Source organism: Carassius auratus, chromosome 15 (genome assembly GCF_003368295.1).
Source record: "Carassius auratus strain Wakin chromosome 15, ASM336829v1, whole genome shotgun sequence".
In the NCBI taxonomy this organism is placed as follows: domain Eukaryota; kingdom Metazoa; phylum Chordata; class Actinopteri; order Cypriniformes; family Cyprinidae; genus Carassius; species Carassius auratus.
The window spans coordinates 7,075,091-7,091,414 of record NC_039257.1 but is presented as its reverse complement, the minus strand read 5'-3'; the positions used below and the strand labels follow the sequence as shown (position 1 = coordinate 7,091,414).

The window sequence follows — 16,324 nt, the reverse complement described above, 5'->3', positions numbered from 1 at the left end:
GAGAATTAAGACTGTGGTGTTACATGCACTACTTCCCAAAAGCAATATTTTTAAATATTACAGCTTGTAATGTTTTCTATTTAAATTTATTTGCATGTATACCTGTGATGAGTGTTCACCAGCCATTACTTCAGTCTTCAGTATTACATTAACTTTCGGAAATCATTCTAAGATCCTGGTTTATTGCTTAAAGGGGGGTTGAAATGCTATTTCATGCATACTGAGTTTTTTACACTGTTAAAGAGTTGGATTCCCATGCTAAACATGGACAAAGTTTCAAAAATTAAGTTGTACGTTTGAAGGAGTATTTCTGTTCCAAAAAACAGCATTAAGTGACCAGTGGACGGAGTTTATTTTTACAGAGCATCAACGGAGTTGTGCAAGTGTTTTTGTTTGTTCCCTGCATTTCTAAGATGCTTGTTTTACAAACAAGGCCCAGTTTGACGACGGATTTGCGTATCGTTTATTTCTTAAGGATGATGCAATCCCATCGAAAAAGGGTCACGATCGTGTGTTGGAACCGCAGGCGGTGAGTAAAACTGCTTAAAATATCTCTGCCTCCTTGTTAGTGCGTCCGCCTCCCATCGGAGACCCGGGTTCGAGCCCCGCTCGGAGCGAGTCGTTGCTGCTGCTGCTCTCGTTCAGTTTCAGCCTCGGGATCTGATTCTGGATCATAAATAAACGGCTGAATCTGACTGTTAGCCATGGTTTATTTTGGATGATGGTTTTTTCCTCAAGTCAATGTCAGAGCCGTTAAATATGTTTTTCAACGGCTCTGGGTAATGTCACAGCTTCCAAACGCTCTCGACGCAAAAGCCTACTGGCGCTCGTGATTCTTTAGCTCCGCCCACATGTCACGCCTCTAGGCGCTCGTGTTTTTTCCGGGAAAAATCGGTACAGACTATCTTTCTCTTATGAATATAATAAAACTAAAGACTTTTTGGAGTTATGAAGGATGCAGTACTACTCTATAGGTACTCAAGATTAACAGGATATGGGCTAGTTGCATATCTCCGCCATCTTGTATTTCCGGTCTTGCGAGTGTGTGCGTAGATATTTCCGGTTGTGCTTAAAGTCAGTGCAGAGAACCGGAGAAGTCCAAATATTACCCTCTATATGTTTACAGGATTTATAATATCACTTGATATGCAAATAAGATATACACTGCTATTATCACTATACTACAAATGTTAACTGAGCCAGTGGATTTGTTACTTGTGTATGTTTGGGTCTGGTGAATTAATTAAATACACTAATGTTCACCACTGTTCACGAAATGAAAGTTGAACTCATGGTGTGTATACACAGCTATATAATGTATTTTATCTTACCAAATATGTAAATGTACAAATTACTTATTTCTCGAAAATGTTTGCATTATTATTATTATTATTATTATTTATATTAAATATTTACCTCGTGAGATGTGGGCTGCGATTTATCTTCAGAAGTATCCATTTCTCAATTGTACACATACATCAGTCTGTTTCATCGTTATTTTCACAACATATTTTATTATTTTACACAGTAAAAAATACGTGACTAATTTTAATATCTGTTTAATCTGATAATTAATGCAAAACAATAACAATATACATGGCTACTCATAGACAGATAATGATTTATGCTGCAGATCTTTCACAAAACAAATAAACAGATAAAAACAAACATGAATGCAAACAGCGATCTTTTTATTTAAGGCAAACCTACCATAATTATATTACGTTTAATTGTACAGTTAGTTATAAATTATGTTATCAAATAAAGTTAATAAAACATGCTTTATTAGAAATCTCTGTGCGTCGTTTGACAGTCAGAAACATTTATCTTACATAACAGAACAAAACCAGCTCTTCGAAAATGTAAAGTATTGCATATTTGAGAGGTTTGTGTTTGAAAGAAGAAATCCCTGTGGACCTGACCTGACGCTGATCCGCATAATCAACAGAAGAATAACGCAATCTCCGCGTTGTATCTTGATGAATTTCCACACAGAGGTAAGCAAAATATAGGGAGGATGTTTCCCCATGTTTTTGATATACCACTATCGGCTGTTAAATTTGAAAATCATTAATTATATACATCTAGCCAAGTTTCGTTGTAAGTTTCCCTTACAGTCAATGCGAGCGTCGCAAGACCGGAAATAAGTATGCACACACTCGCGTCGCTGAAGCTCACCGGCGCCATCTTGCGCCATCTAGCCCATTGAGTGAAAACGAGCATTTCACCCCCCCCTTTAAGAAACATTTATTATTATCAGTGTTGAAAGTTTAATATTTTTATGGAAATGTTGATACTTTTTTCAGGTATATTGATTAATGAATAGAAAAATTCTAAAAGAATTCAAAAAGTACAAAAAGAAAAACATTTATTTGAAGTAGAAGTATTATGTAACATTTTAAAATGTCTTTACTGTCACCTTTGTTAGTGTTTGCTAGTACTAACCTAACATTTTCTTGTACAAGAGCTTAGTATTCAGAGCTTAAGGGAGGGAAACTAGATGAACATCTGATCAAATTTTTATGGCAAACAAGAAAGTTCAGTGTTCATTCTTTCTACTTGTCTCCGAATTTCCTTGCAGCTTCCTCACTAGCTTTTTTTCTGGTGAGATTTCTTCTCTACTCCCCTCAGGTAAAGAGTGCAGGCAGGTCAAAGATAAAGACATTTTTTGACAGACAACGGTTCTTAAGATTCCGTTTCTACTAAGGACATGAATAACACATCAAATCATGCTGCTTGTTGAGAAGAGGTGAGCTATTACTATTCTGTGACTTGGAATTTTCACCTAGTGAAGAAAGGCACAGACTTACCTTCTAACTGAAGTAACCACGTGGCAACCACACAGAACGCTAAATCAGTGCTAGCATCCACCTAGAACAGCCTAGCAACAATGTTGGCATGTTAAAACTGTTCAGAAAATTGCATAGCAACCACCCAACACAGAAAATATAAAAAAAAAAAAAAAATACTGCTTTTGATGTTAGCCTTGTCTAGACCTAATGGTTTCTTTCTGGCAAACGTTTTATAGATTACGTCTCTTTTTGTAACTTAATTACTGATTATCATTGTTATTTTTCTTACTATAGCCATTTGATTTCACAAAAGGACAGCCATTTCTAACAGTCAGCGAGGCTACACTTAAGAGATATGAGAACTAAAAAGTCTCAGAAGAGACTGTCATTACTCAAAAAAAAAAAGACAGGTTGTTAGACTTCGTATTCAGCCTGCCATATTCATATTAGTTAGGTAAAACAGCACCCCAGCAACAATGCCAGCTGCTAGCATGGGCCAAACATTAATTATAGACTGTGTAAATAAATAATGAATCCGGTGAGGGGCCATACTGTGAGGTTTGGAGGTGCTCTTTGAACCCTCTCCTGCTGTGGAGCATGTTTAATAGGGCTGGCTCCTGGTCTGCGGGCTTGTTACTGTAATGGCTATGTCCTTCTCCAGCCAGGAAAGTTCATGTAAACATGACAGGAACTATTGTTCACACTGGGTCATAGCACATTAGCCTAGCCTTGTGAGGAGTCAGGGTAAAGATCAGCGGCCAGAATGCAGTTTGGAGGAAATGTATTCATGTTTTAGAGAAGAAAAATAGCAGTAGACTATTAACAAGAAGGAAAAAACTGGTTTTTGCCTTCCCGTGAGTAAGATGTTAATGGGACCTGCTTTTGTGTTGCACAGGCAATGTCAGTGAAGACTGATTACAATGAGGTTGTGGGTTGTCATTATAATTAGAGAAGTGACTTCTCTTTGACTTCCTTCACAGGCTTCCTAGAGCTACATAGTTCCCCCAGTCAAAAGGATGATAAAAGGAGCTTGACTACATTTTCAGATCTCTAGGAGACAGATCCATTTGTTACTTGCTCACTTCCACTTGGAGGCTTCTCCTTCAACAGTCATTTATCACCAGTAGCCTGTGCCACACTTCGCCAAGCAGAAGCCTATCACACCTACACTCCTGGAGATTTCATATCTGTGGCGCCATTCAGATTTGAAATGAGAATGCCTGTTAAAGTCCAAATCAAACTTGAATTTACATTGGTTTTGTATTGAGGCAGCAAATGGGATGTGGAATCGCAGTTGAAATTTGAATGTAAAGAAGCTGAGTTCAAATCATTTGAAATTCTAACTTCTAATTGTAACTGATGCCTTGTTTAAAAGTTCAGAAAAAATATTAACACATTGAGATTTGAATGTTTATAGTCCTCGCTGATGGATAGATGGATGGATGTAACCGACCGACAGATGGATAGACAAACTATTCATTCCCCAGAATGCCTTACCTGTGTTGTGTTTGAATGCTTTTTCCTGTCATATAAGTTAAAATTCCGGTGGGATGAGTCCATTTTGGTTCAAATTCCAGCCTATTATCAAATATTGAATTTTGCACAATTAGACCACTGAGTGATGTGTTCTCCTCAAACAGGTAAAACTCTTGCCCCAGTCCTGGCCTGGGCTGTAAAAAGCCTGTACCCCTCCATCATCAGTACTCCCACCCCGAGCACAGCTGTCTCGCTGTCAGAGCCTTCAGGGCGCTAATCACTGTGCTTGATCGATGGCTCTGAGGTTAGCACAGCTGTTCAAGGTGACAGTGTTGGGGCAGGGCAATCTTTCAGCTTTCTCTTTATTTTATTCTGTGGACTCATGCAGTGCAGCATGATAAAGCACCTCATGCTTCTCCGCAATTCTTCTTCTCACATTGCGTCATCGTCATCTCTCTGACCTGAGCCATGCATTTAAATGATCTCTGCTGAGAACCTTTTTGCTGTGAATTGGAAAATGGTAATCAGTTTCTAGGTGGTCATTAGCTACTTCCAGCTGGTCGTAAGTTTGTCCATCAATTCTAGCTGGTCAAAGTTGGTTGTTAGCTGGTTCAAGCTGGTTATTAGTCGGTCAGAACTGGTCATCTGCTGGCCTGAGCTGGTCTTTAAATGATATGAGTTTGTCTAGCTCTTCTTGTTGGCCGAAGATGGACATTAGCTGGTTCAAGCTGGACATTAATTAGTAAAAACAGGTAATCAGCACTTCAGCAGTGCATTAAATGTTTTGAGCAAATCATTGGGTAAAATGAGCTAACCAGCTACCCGTTGGTTGTTCTAACTTAATGTGTTTGGGCTAGTTTTGGAAGATTGTAGCTGGTCATCCATTTAATTCATTTAATCTCTTAAAGTTCAGAAGGTAGCAAAACTAAAATGTCTTGTGTCTGTTGCTTTGGCAAAGGGTCACCAGTTTGGATACTAACATGCTCTTCACTTCCACAGTCTGAACCCTTATAGCTATGACGAGAGTTGCGTGTCCAGCAGCGTAGACCATCTACCTCTGGCTGCTTTACCACTACTCGCCATAGCTGCTCCACACTACCAAGACGCCGTCGCAACCGTGATCGCTCGGGCCAACCAGGTGTACCACGGCTTTCTGCAGTCTCCAGAAGGACAGGGGTTCACGGGGCAGGTGAGTTCAGGAGCACCCAACAATCTCAAGGTGTGCTCACATTAGCAACATTTTGATTCATGCATAAAGCTTTGCTTACACAGAAGTCCCAGTCAAACCAAGCAGCTTACTTTTGACCACCGCAGCATTTAATAATTTTTCACCCTTATACAAAGTTGTTTGCAAATGTCAGGTTTCAGATGTAAATAAATTATATTTATTTTCTCCATAGTGAAACTGATAACTGATCATTAAATGAGGATTTAAAGACGGGCCTATTGTGAGCTCCAATATTAATTGATGGTATATGCTTTTGTCAAAACCATGATTTTGCGGTAATTTAACTTTTTTTATTTTTTTAAGAATTATGCTTAACAGTGGAATTCCTGGTGAAAAACTACACTAGCCGTAATGCTGTAAAGAAAATTCCACCAATCAGAAACATGGAACACCCACTCACAACCAGGGCCGGCCCGCGGCATAGGGGTGCCAGAATGAGTGTACGAGTGAATTTTATTTTATTTATTTATTTATTTTTTTTACATATTTTTTTTTTATAATAGGCTACTATTTAAAAACCATGAATTCGAAATACTACCAAATAAAGCAAAAAAAAAAAAAAAAAAAAGCGCGCGCACACGATCAGTTGTTGGTAATTTGTTGTGTAGCATGCCCGACGCCGCATCCAATGTAGACAGCACTGCTTTTGTTAACACACAGCTCAGAAACAGGCCTGGCAGCTCACGCCAGTTCTAGACACGGTGAAAGTTTCCTGATTGTGACGGAAGGCCGAATTTACATGACACATTATAAATGAGCATAGTCTGCGATAGATACAGTGCCAAAAAGAAGAGAAGAGGATAAAGACAGAGGTAAAGAGATGTAGTGAAAGAACAATTTATTGCATAGGAGTAAGATACTTTAATTTCATGGCAGTTATTTTTACCTTAAACTTAATGTTAGCAGTTGTTCTGAGTTCTGAGTCCCCAGACTGTGATTTTGTACAATCATGTCAGTTTTAAGACGCATTTTTTATTATCACTTTTTTATTAATGTTTATTAATGTACTCTACAGTTGTGCAGTTTTGGGGGGATACAGTACAGGCCAAAAGTTTGGAAACATTACTATTTTTAATGTTTTTGAAAGAAGTTTCTTCTGCTCATCAAGCTTGCATTTATTTGATCAAAAATACAGAAAAAAAGGAAAAAAAGTGATATATTACTACAATTTAAAATAATTAGTTTTCAATTTATTATACTTAATTTATTTCTGTGATGCAAAGCTGAATTTTCAGCATCATTACTCCATTCTTCAGTGTCACAGTGTTTTGATGATTTATTATGAAACAGTTCTGCTGTAATGTGTGTGTGTGTGTGTATATATATATATATATATATATATATATATATATATATATATATATATATATATATATAATATATATATATATATAATATATAATATATATATGCTAAATCATGAACACAATGACAGGGTGAAATGGGCTGTGATGCATGGGGCGCCAGGTAAAATCTTGCCTAGGGCAGCAAATTGGTCAGGGCCGGCCCTGATCACAACAAATTAATTAATCAAGTCAATCTTGCTATACTCTCAACAACTTTGGAAGAATATTGGTACCACTTTACTTAAAGTCTTTATGTATAATGCATTATAAAAGGTTATTAAAAAGTGTAATGCATTACAATTATTCATGATGTGTGTTGTAATACATTATATTGTATCTTGTCATAATTTTAACCTAATTTAAAATGCATAGTGTAACAATGAATTGATAAGTGTTATAATGTATTAACTGTGGTTACAATTACTTGTTAGATTGTACAATGGATTATAACGTTCATTACAAGGCATAATTTATGCATTAAAACTACTTTTATAATGCATTATACATAAAGGCTTTTAAGTGTTACCAGAATCATTTTATATTTCACCATTGTTTAGTTATGTTAAATATATAATTCACAGTGTTTTTAATGGGATTTTAGTTCTCTGCCCTTATTGAAGCTGTTGGTTTGGATCATGGCTTATTGTGCTTTACCAAAGATGTTGAGAAATAAAGATGAATGGAAAATACCAACGGCATGGGAAAAGTAGGCAGGACCGTTGCCCTCTGTTGAACATATACATGACTTTCTTTTCAGAACTTTGCAGTGGAATGATAAATGTGGCTGCGAGTTTAGTTTCTGTTCTGAAAAAAACTTTTTTTTCGTAACAAATGAGATTCGGCCTCACAGGCAGATGAGGGTGGTCCCAGCTCAGTATTAGGAAGGCAAACTGTTCAGAGCAACAGTGGAAAGGGTGTGTGGGTCTCTGGCAGAGAAAGTGACTCATCAGTGATGAGTCATTCAAAACAGACGAAAAGGAGGCAGTCTTTCCACTCGTCTTACTCCATAATCTCACATGATTAATCCAATAACACACTCCTGTCAATTTAGAAGGCACAATGATTTCCTGAAGTGGGGACCACAGTTTATGAGCTACGTGTCAAGTGTTGACTCTCTAGGGAGTCGGACCATTCAAATAGTGCTTAAATAACATATTAGCCTTCTGATTTGGGGATAAAATTGGGGTGCTTTTTGACAAAGCATAGCCTTGTAGTTCATTTACAGCATGCCACAGGCTTGTCAGTTGTTGACACCGATAATTAGCCCTGTGGATTTGTTTGTTAGTGGAATGTCTATACATTAATTGAGCTCACCATAGAGGTGTTCCTCAACAGTAAACAGGAAAGCATAGAGTTGCAGCTGTGTTGTTTCTGTACGTTTAATTAAATGTGTTACTGACTGTTAGGCTGCCCTGTAGATTGAGCTGTCATTATGCAATCCTGAGATTTGCCTGGCGGTGTTGATTGCATGGGAAAACGCTGCACTGATTCTGGCTGAATTAGTTTGTGTGTGTGTGTTTTATACAGGTGTGTTTGTTGGGTGACTGTGTGGGAGGTGTGCTGTGTTTCGATGCTCTCTGTTTCAGCAACAGCCCGCAACACAGCAGCCGACATAACAGCACAGAGAGCTTAAAGGTATGTACAGAAACACTGAAACACACCTGATTAGGGATACACTGTTGACAATTAAAACAGATGCCATATATTACACACAATATATTCAAAATAAAAACTAGAATCCGTAATTTTTGTAAAGCTACAAGTCAATTTGGGTTCACAACTTTATAAAGTGCAAAATGAAAATAGATGTAAAAGGTGCATATAATGAAATTAGCGATATCAGCTGATACGGATATATTAAAAATATATTACATTTAACAGTGATATTACATTATTCATGCTTGTAATGATGATGATTATGGCAAAGAAATATATGTACCACTTCACAAAAAGATTTCCATTTGTTAACATAAGTTACTACATTAGTTATCAATGAAAAATACTTCTAAAGCAATAAATATACTAATACACGAGTAAAGTTAAAGTATCTTGAGCTTATGTGAACCAGAGACCTAAGTTGCATTCAATTTGTTGTAGCAATTTTGCACTTTGACAGTCAGCTTGACATAATGAAGGCTAACTATATAACTATATTTTATTATTGAGTGAATCGGAAATGACACTTTTAGCAATTGAAATGACTTTGAAAAAGTCTCCCAATCAACCACAATTCACCCTACTCTTTGAATTCATGTCTGCATTACAATATGTTTACAGGTTTTTAAACCCCAAATATCTTACTTATACATAACTCCATTATATTTTACTTATAACTTCTTTTAGAATTCTTAATTAACAGTTATTCAGTTATTTGTAATTAACGTTTGAACCCTCTGAGACAAAGTTGGTAAAGAAACATCACTTAGAGCTCATTTAAGCCTTCTGAGCTATGAAAGAGCAACTTCTGGGCAAATTCCTGTGGGTTTTCCTATCACATTATTGTGATCTTCAGGGAGCACAGAACAGCTGTCACATCAGTCACACCATCCAGACACTGTACTTTAGTGCTCATTTATATTATTTGCACATTTATATAAACGATGACTTTGTTCAACTGGCTTTCCACAGACTCAGGATAACCCTGAGGTCAGTCCGAGTCTGAGCTCCAGCAAACGTCTTAGCAGGAGCAACATTGACTTATCTGCCCCCAGTGAGACCCGCAACAGGAAAACTCCACTCAGCCGCAAACAGAGCGACTCGTATGATGGAGAGTCCTCTGGCAGCCAGCACCATCCGTTCCTCAGCAGGTACTGCATGCTTGAAAGAGCACACACCAGAATTTTAACCTGCTTCTAGAAGGGTTTCTATTACAATATTTTCTCCTTGCAGAAACAATTTCTGAAGAGTGTCAATGTTGCTCTTGTTTTTTGAGTAGACTGACATGTTATCATTGGTGTGGTAAAAAATGTTTTTGAACAATGGCAGGGAAAATTGTCATTAGTTTTGTAATTAGTTTTAGAAAATTGGCATATTTTAATTGTTTTTGGTGCATATAAGCATTCTTGGTGATTTTTAGGATTATCTGTGCTTCTATTTAATATGCTTCTTTTTTTGTAATAAGTAATCAGAACAAGATGGCCCAAATGTGTCCCTCTGGACTAGCCATCTGTATATGTGTCACATTTTTCCTTCAATCCTGTTTATCAATATTGGCTGCTTGATGGTATGTTGCGTCTGCCTGCAGTGCTATTAATAGTCACAGCTGCAGTCAGTGTGCGAATACTGTATGAGAGATTGAAGCAGAAGTTGCTCAATGCCACAGCAGCAAAAGACCAAATATCTGACTGTTCATCTTCTAAATGATCCTATTTAGGGTATTGATGTGGCTAGAGAGATTTCTCTGCAATATTGTTGCTGTGAGTCTCCAGCAAAGCTCTTTTATTAAAAAAGTTCCTGAATATTAATGTATACAACAATTGCATTCAGTTACAGCTAGCAATTTGTCATGGTGCATAAAATTATATATTAAATAAAGTGGGGCTAAGCTGTGTCATGTCAAGGGGTAAATTGAGTCACTGGGGAATACAAAAACTGTTTCAAATATGATGTGAGCACAAATGAGAATAAATAAAATGCACTATCCCATGTTCGAAGGTCTTGAATCCCATAAGCCAGTCAGGAAAATATAATATAATCTGGATATTTGAAAGTACTGAAACGTGTTTGGTAAATCTTTATTATTTATCATTTTGAATATAAATGTATTGAGTGAAAGCATTTTTACATGTAAATTTTTACTATTAAAGTGTAATATTTGAAATTATTTAATATAAAATATAATGTATAACATTATAACTGTAATGTTTATTGTAATATACTGTAACAGTATAATGTAATACTAATTTTTAGTGTTTATTTTTACTTAGTATTTCCTAGTTGCAATGTTTGCTATCACAAAAATGCTTTTAGAAATTCAGCCTAATATTTTGTCAAAATGCATGTTTTATATATTGGTAATTCATCAACAAGCATCAACAAGCCCCCTTTTTTGTATATTTAAATGTGTGTGCAATATATTTTCTGTTAAATAAATTTTATTTTATTTGCAATATAGAAAATACATATGGTTATGCAAAATGTAAAAAATTTAAATAAACTTTTTCTTTTTCTTTTTATATACGGTAAGTAGTTTTTTTTCTATAAAAATGCTGGCTTAAGGGCACCATGATGCTGGTTTCCTACTGATGATTGATCTGGGGACCTTTTCATTACCAGCCCTTACAATGCAAGTTATCTTGTCATAGGTTTTCATATCTTGCACCTTTGTGCAGTCACTAACGGGTCGCTGAGAGGAGTACTGGACAAAGCACTTTTTCTCATAAAGGACTGATAGCACTGAATCTGAAGGAGTCTCATCACCTAGTTCATCCATACCCCTCAGCTCTACTACAGTACATTTCACTCCCAATCATCTGTCCCCAGGGTCCTGTAAACCCCATCCTTTTCACACTTTTCACACACAGTCTGAAGTGAGATAGCCAGGAGCTTTTCTGTCATCGCTCTTAGCATGATGGTAATAATGATAAACTGTGTGCGAAAACAGGGCAGAGATTTGAAACGCAGTTAGAAGAGTTGTTGACAGTCCAACAGAAAGATTTGTGCTGTATATGCACAAATCTGTATATGTATAACCGTTGGGGCTGAATATGATTTTATATCAAGGTATATGCACATTTTCTGATATCTGTGAGGACAGCTGTGTCTGGGTATTCTGGAAGGAATAGCTCACCAGAAATGAAAATTTGGCCATCAGGGATTCTGTAGAAAGCATTATTGTGAATATAGGGCTTGTATTTTAACCAGAAGCAACAGTTTAAATAGTTTTTTAAAATAAATCTTGATGGGTTTGTTGTTTCTTACAAACATGCTGCTTTTAGCTTCACAAGACAGAGCTTGATGAACTGTATTTGTTTGGATCACTTGCGGATTATTGTAATGTTTTTATCAGCTGTTTGGACTCTTATTTTGACGGCACCCATTCACTGCAGAGGATCCATTGGTGAGCAAATAATGTAATGCGGAATTTCTCCAAATTATTCTGATTAAGAAACACATGTATGTGTCTTGAATGGAATGAGGGAAATTCACAGAAAGTATTTGTGTGGACTGTTGCTTTAAATAACTAACTCCCAAAATACCAAAGGCAACAACTACATGGCCTACTGTAAGTTTATAAGTAGATGTCTTTTGTTTGTTTGTGTGTGTATTCAGTCTGATACAGGATGGAACAGACCTGAGACCGAACAGCAGCACCAGTTTGTTGAATCCAGGTCGCTTTGACTTTGAGGTGTCGGATTGTTTTCTTCTGGGTTGTCCTCTTGGATTGGTGCTTGCAATGAGACGCACTGTGCTTCCAGCTGTCCAGGGTTGGTGTGGAAATTCTCTAATTAATATTTAGGGCACATTCTCCTCTGAATACATTCCTGTTATGTTTTCTTCCTCCTCTATCATGTTCACGATTAATTTTGACAGCTTTTTCTTTTCTCTTTATCCTGCAGTGTCTCAGCTCCGGCCTGCATGTTCACAGATCTTCAACCTGTTTTACCCCTCTGACCCGTCGGCCTCTAGACTCGAGCCGTTGCTGCACTCCCAGTTCCACAAACTGCCTCCGTTCCCTGTGCCCCGCTACCAGCGTTATCCTCTGGGAGACGGTCGTTCCAACCTTATCGGTGAGTGAGATATCCCGTCGAGAATCAATTATACTTTACGTTGCTAAACCACATGCACAAATAAAGTGCAGTATTCACTCATTTGTTTCTTTTGTTATGATTCATAATTGCTTTATCACAGTAATGCGCTTATCTTGGGTTGCCAAATTGTCTCTGTGTGCTATTTTGAGGAATTATTCTGGTTTGGCTGTTAACAAGGTGTTCTGGGGAAGAAACTACACTGGATGTTTCTCAACCTCCTCCTTTCCCAGTCAGACAACTGCTAACCTGAGCAATACTGTGCCCCCCTTTTGTCCCCCTTACATTCTTTTACTCCCTGTCAGATTCCCTGGAGTTTTACCAAGTTCTGCAGGCTGGTGTCTCGCTCTGTAATGAGGTCCTGATTTATTTAGAGCATATTTTATCCTGCTTTGCAGACATATTTAACTTGCTTGTCATCCATTTTAGGCTTGTTCTATATTCTAGGCTAGGCTTACAACTAGGACAAATATTATTGAGCTAATGTATCCTTAAGAAACATTTCAATGACAGAAATAACGAATCTGGTTCACTAAAGTGTTTTACTATTTCTTAATATTTTGAATTAGCTTTTAGTTTTAGTTTAAGATTTAGTTATTTGTTTGTGTCTTTCTAGTTTGCTTATATTGATTTTTCAGCTTTAATTTGAGTAATTTTAGTATTTTAAAGCAATTTCAGTCGGTAAGTGCTTGTATTCAAGTTTCCATCTAGTACACAAACACACACACAAAATATTTTTCAAGGTCATTTCAACTAACAGACTTTTTAGAAGATTAGAAGATGAAAATTTATTCAAAAACGAACTGAAATAATGATTAGTAAACACATTTGAACATGCTTAAGAATGATAATCTCAAGGAACACTTTAAATATGATGTGTAAATGAGCTGTTTTTAAGATCATTTGACAGGAAAGCAAATACATAAAGTATTAACTGTGAAACCTTTACAACCCTTATCAACACAATGCAACAGAGACAGGCATCAGCCATTGAGAGGAAACAGTCTGTGTCTCACAGGAAATCTGACACTGACTTTTAATTATATCAAGTCTCACTCTGCTGATCATAGGCGAAGAATGTCACAATATTTGTTAGATACCGAGGCGTGGATGTGACTAATTTAATGCATGCACACACACACCGCACACACATGCTCTGTTTTTAATGCAGTACTTAATAATTGCCATCCTAATGGAGTATCTCTGGAGCAGCCTCCCATGTGTAGGGTTCTTCCATTATGAATCATTACTGATTTACTCAGCGGGCCTTTAATGTGAGAAATGTATCTGATATCCATCTGTTTTCGTGTTTATGCTGTTCCTGTGCACTTGGATTGATTCATTTCATTTGGCAGATGACTGAAAATCCGGAGCCATTCATTTCAAGTAGCTGGAAACTGGGGACTGCGATCCCAAATCCATATGTGTAGCGACATCATAGAGTTCCCTTTCTCATTACGCTGAAGAGCAGCCTGATTCTTTCCACTGAACTCTATTTTTCTTTCATCTCCGCATTGCCTTCAGCCCCTCATGCCCAGAGCTCATATACCACCTCGCCCTCGTCTCAAAGGTCCCTCGTGTTATTCTACAGCGTAGTTGTAAATGCTGTGCCTTAGTCTTCAATCTTCTCAGAGTTGCCCAGTCGTTTTATAAGTCATGCTAAGCTAGTATTTTGAGCAAGACCTTTTGCTCAGTTGATCTAGCCTTTTGTGTTTCAGAGCGTTGTCCTTTTTTGTTCTTAAAGTTGAATGCCGCTACGTCTCTTACCTCTAGTCATGTCTCCAGACTAAAACTTGCTTCTAAAGTGTTTCAAATATTGCACATACACTCAGTATGTAAAGTTTATTGAAAGCACGGTCTTGCTCTGACTGTTCTGTGTACAGCACATGGGGCATTGAATATGCTCTTTAGTTCATTAAGTGTATAACTATTTATTTTGCCACTGATTAATTCGCAATCACTAAAATCTTTTGTGATGAAAAAAAGATGTAAAAGCATGTCTACGTACCATTTGAAATAAAGTATTGCCGTAATAATGATTGATCGCATCTAAAATAAATGTTTTTGTTTACATGATATATGTGTGCATACTGTGTATATTTATCATGTAAATATAAATACACACACCACTTTCTCTCTGTTGCTCAAGTATCACTTCTTAAGTATTATTGAATGGGTGATTCATGGACTTAGGAAGTGGTTGTTTGATTGTATGTTTTCAGTTATCCTCCTTGATGTGTTTTCATTGCATCTGTGCTTTCTAGCTGTACACAAGTCAAGTGTTTGTTCATTTGTCAAACTAATCTCTCACTCAAATGTTTTTGTCAGTGTCATGATCACACCAGAATGTTTGCTACCATTTGTATGCATGCTTCGTCTTGGTAAGAATGAGTGGGATTGTTGTAAAAAGCCCATTGCTCACGTTAATAGATGGCTTTGGTAACACTAATGAACTCTGTATCGAAAGTGTGATCAGTCTCCCAGCCTGTTCCTCATGTCTGCATAAAGAGCAGTCGTCTTTCCTGTGTTCATCCGGGTTTAGTGTAATGGCGCTGTTGGATTCCAGTCCACGCTTTCTGAAGAAAGAGCTCCTGTGAATTTGTATTCTGTACCTGGCTCCAGGGCCTTTAGTGACATGAGAAATTAAGCAGCGTCCTGTGCCCAGCAAAAACTCCTCGGAAAAGGTCAAGCTGAGAGACCGTGGGGGCTAACTCTGCAAAACTGTACCCAGATAGGAGAGTTTGGCTCTCTGGAGCATTTTGCAGTTTGCTGCTACAGTTGGAGCGGGCATAAGCAGATTCAGAACACGCTTTAGCCAAGCTCTCAGAGATGTCAGCATGACTGGAAAGCAATAAAATCGCAGAGGCTTGTTCTGATGACCAGCACTGATAGGGCTTCCCTTGCTTAGAATTCACACCTAGCCTCGGTATCATGCTCTCTGTCCACCAGCCCTCCACCCTGCTCATCTCCAAGCTATTAATTTACCCTTTTTCAGACCCCTATTACCAGGGTCATACCAATCATTATAACTTGCCTGATCCCCTGTTTGGGAGGGTGGGGTAAAATGTGTCAGTTCATGAATGACAAACTGGGCATAATTATTATTACAAAAACATAGAGAATTGTTTCAAATTTTTAAATATTCTGAATATTAATTATTTAATTGGCATGAACTTTATATATTCATTTGTTTCTGTTTTTTTTTTTTTTTTTACTATTTTCTCTCTAGCTATCTGTTTGTTTATCTATCTATGTATCTATCTATCTTTATATATATATATATATATATATATATATATATATATATATATATATATATGTGTGTGTGTGTGTGTGTGTGTGTAATGTTTATTTTGCTTTATATAGATTTTTATTTGTATTATTATTATTATTATTATTATTATTATTATTATTATTATTAGTAGTAGTATTTAATTTTAACATCCATGTTTAAAAATTGATGCTACAGTGTTTTAGGAAGCGTGATGGACATTCATTCATTCAAGTTTAGTTTTAAAGCTTTCTATTCACCTTTTCTTTTTTTTTTATTAAGAATGAGCATGGCCATTTGTGCATTTTATGGGTCTGGCTCATAGACCGTATAAAACATGGAGGTAGTTTCCATGACGTCAACTGTAGGGGTCTGAAGAGCCTTTTTGAAGCCCAAACTGGGTGGAGCCAGTCGTCGCCATCTTGGAGGTCTGTCACTCATTGATAAACAAAAGAGAGCAAAGA

At 37.1% G+C, this 16,324-nt stretch overlaps 1 protein-coding gene across 2 annotated transcripts in view; it reads left to right on the top strand.

The window, feature by feature from the left end:
* LOC113114894 (membrane-associated phosphatidylinositol transfer protein 3-like) overlaps positions 1-16,324 on the top strand; it is a 71,892-nt gene that overhangs the window by 42,317 nt on the left and 13,251 nt on the right. The window contains exons 6-10 of one of the 2 annotated variants that reach the window (XM_026281974.1): positions 5,268-5,457; positions 8,370-8,477; positions 9,477-9,649; positions 12,114-12,268; positions 12,401-12,571. In XM_026281974.1, coding sequence (XP_026137759.1) covers positions 5,268-5,457; positions 8,370-8,477; positions 9,477-9,649; positions 12,114-12,268; positions 12,401-12,571 — 797 coding nt within the window. Of the gene's footprint in view, positions 1-5,267; positions 5,458-8,369; positions 8,478-9,470; positions 9,650-12,113; positions 12,269-12,400; positions 12,572-16,324 lie in introns of both variants that reach the window. The other variant, XM_026281973.1, reaches the window with a different exon arrangement.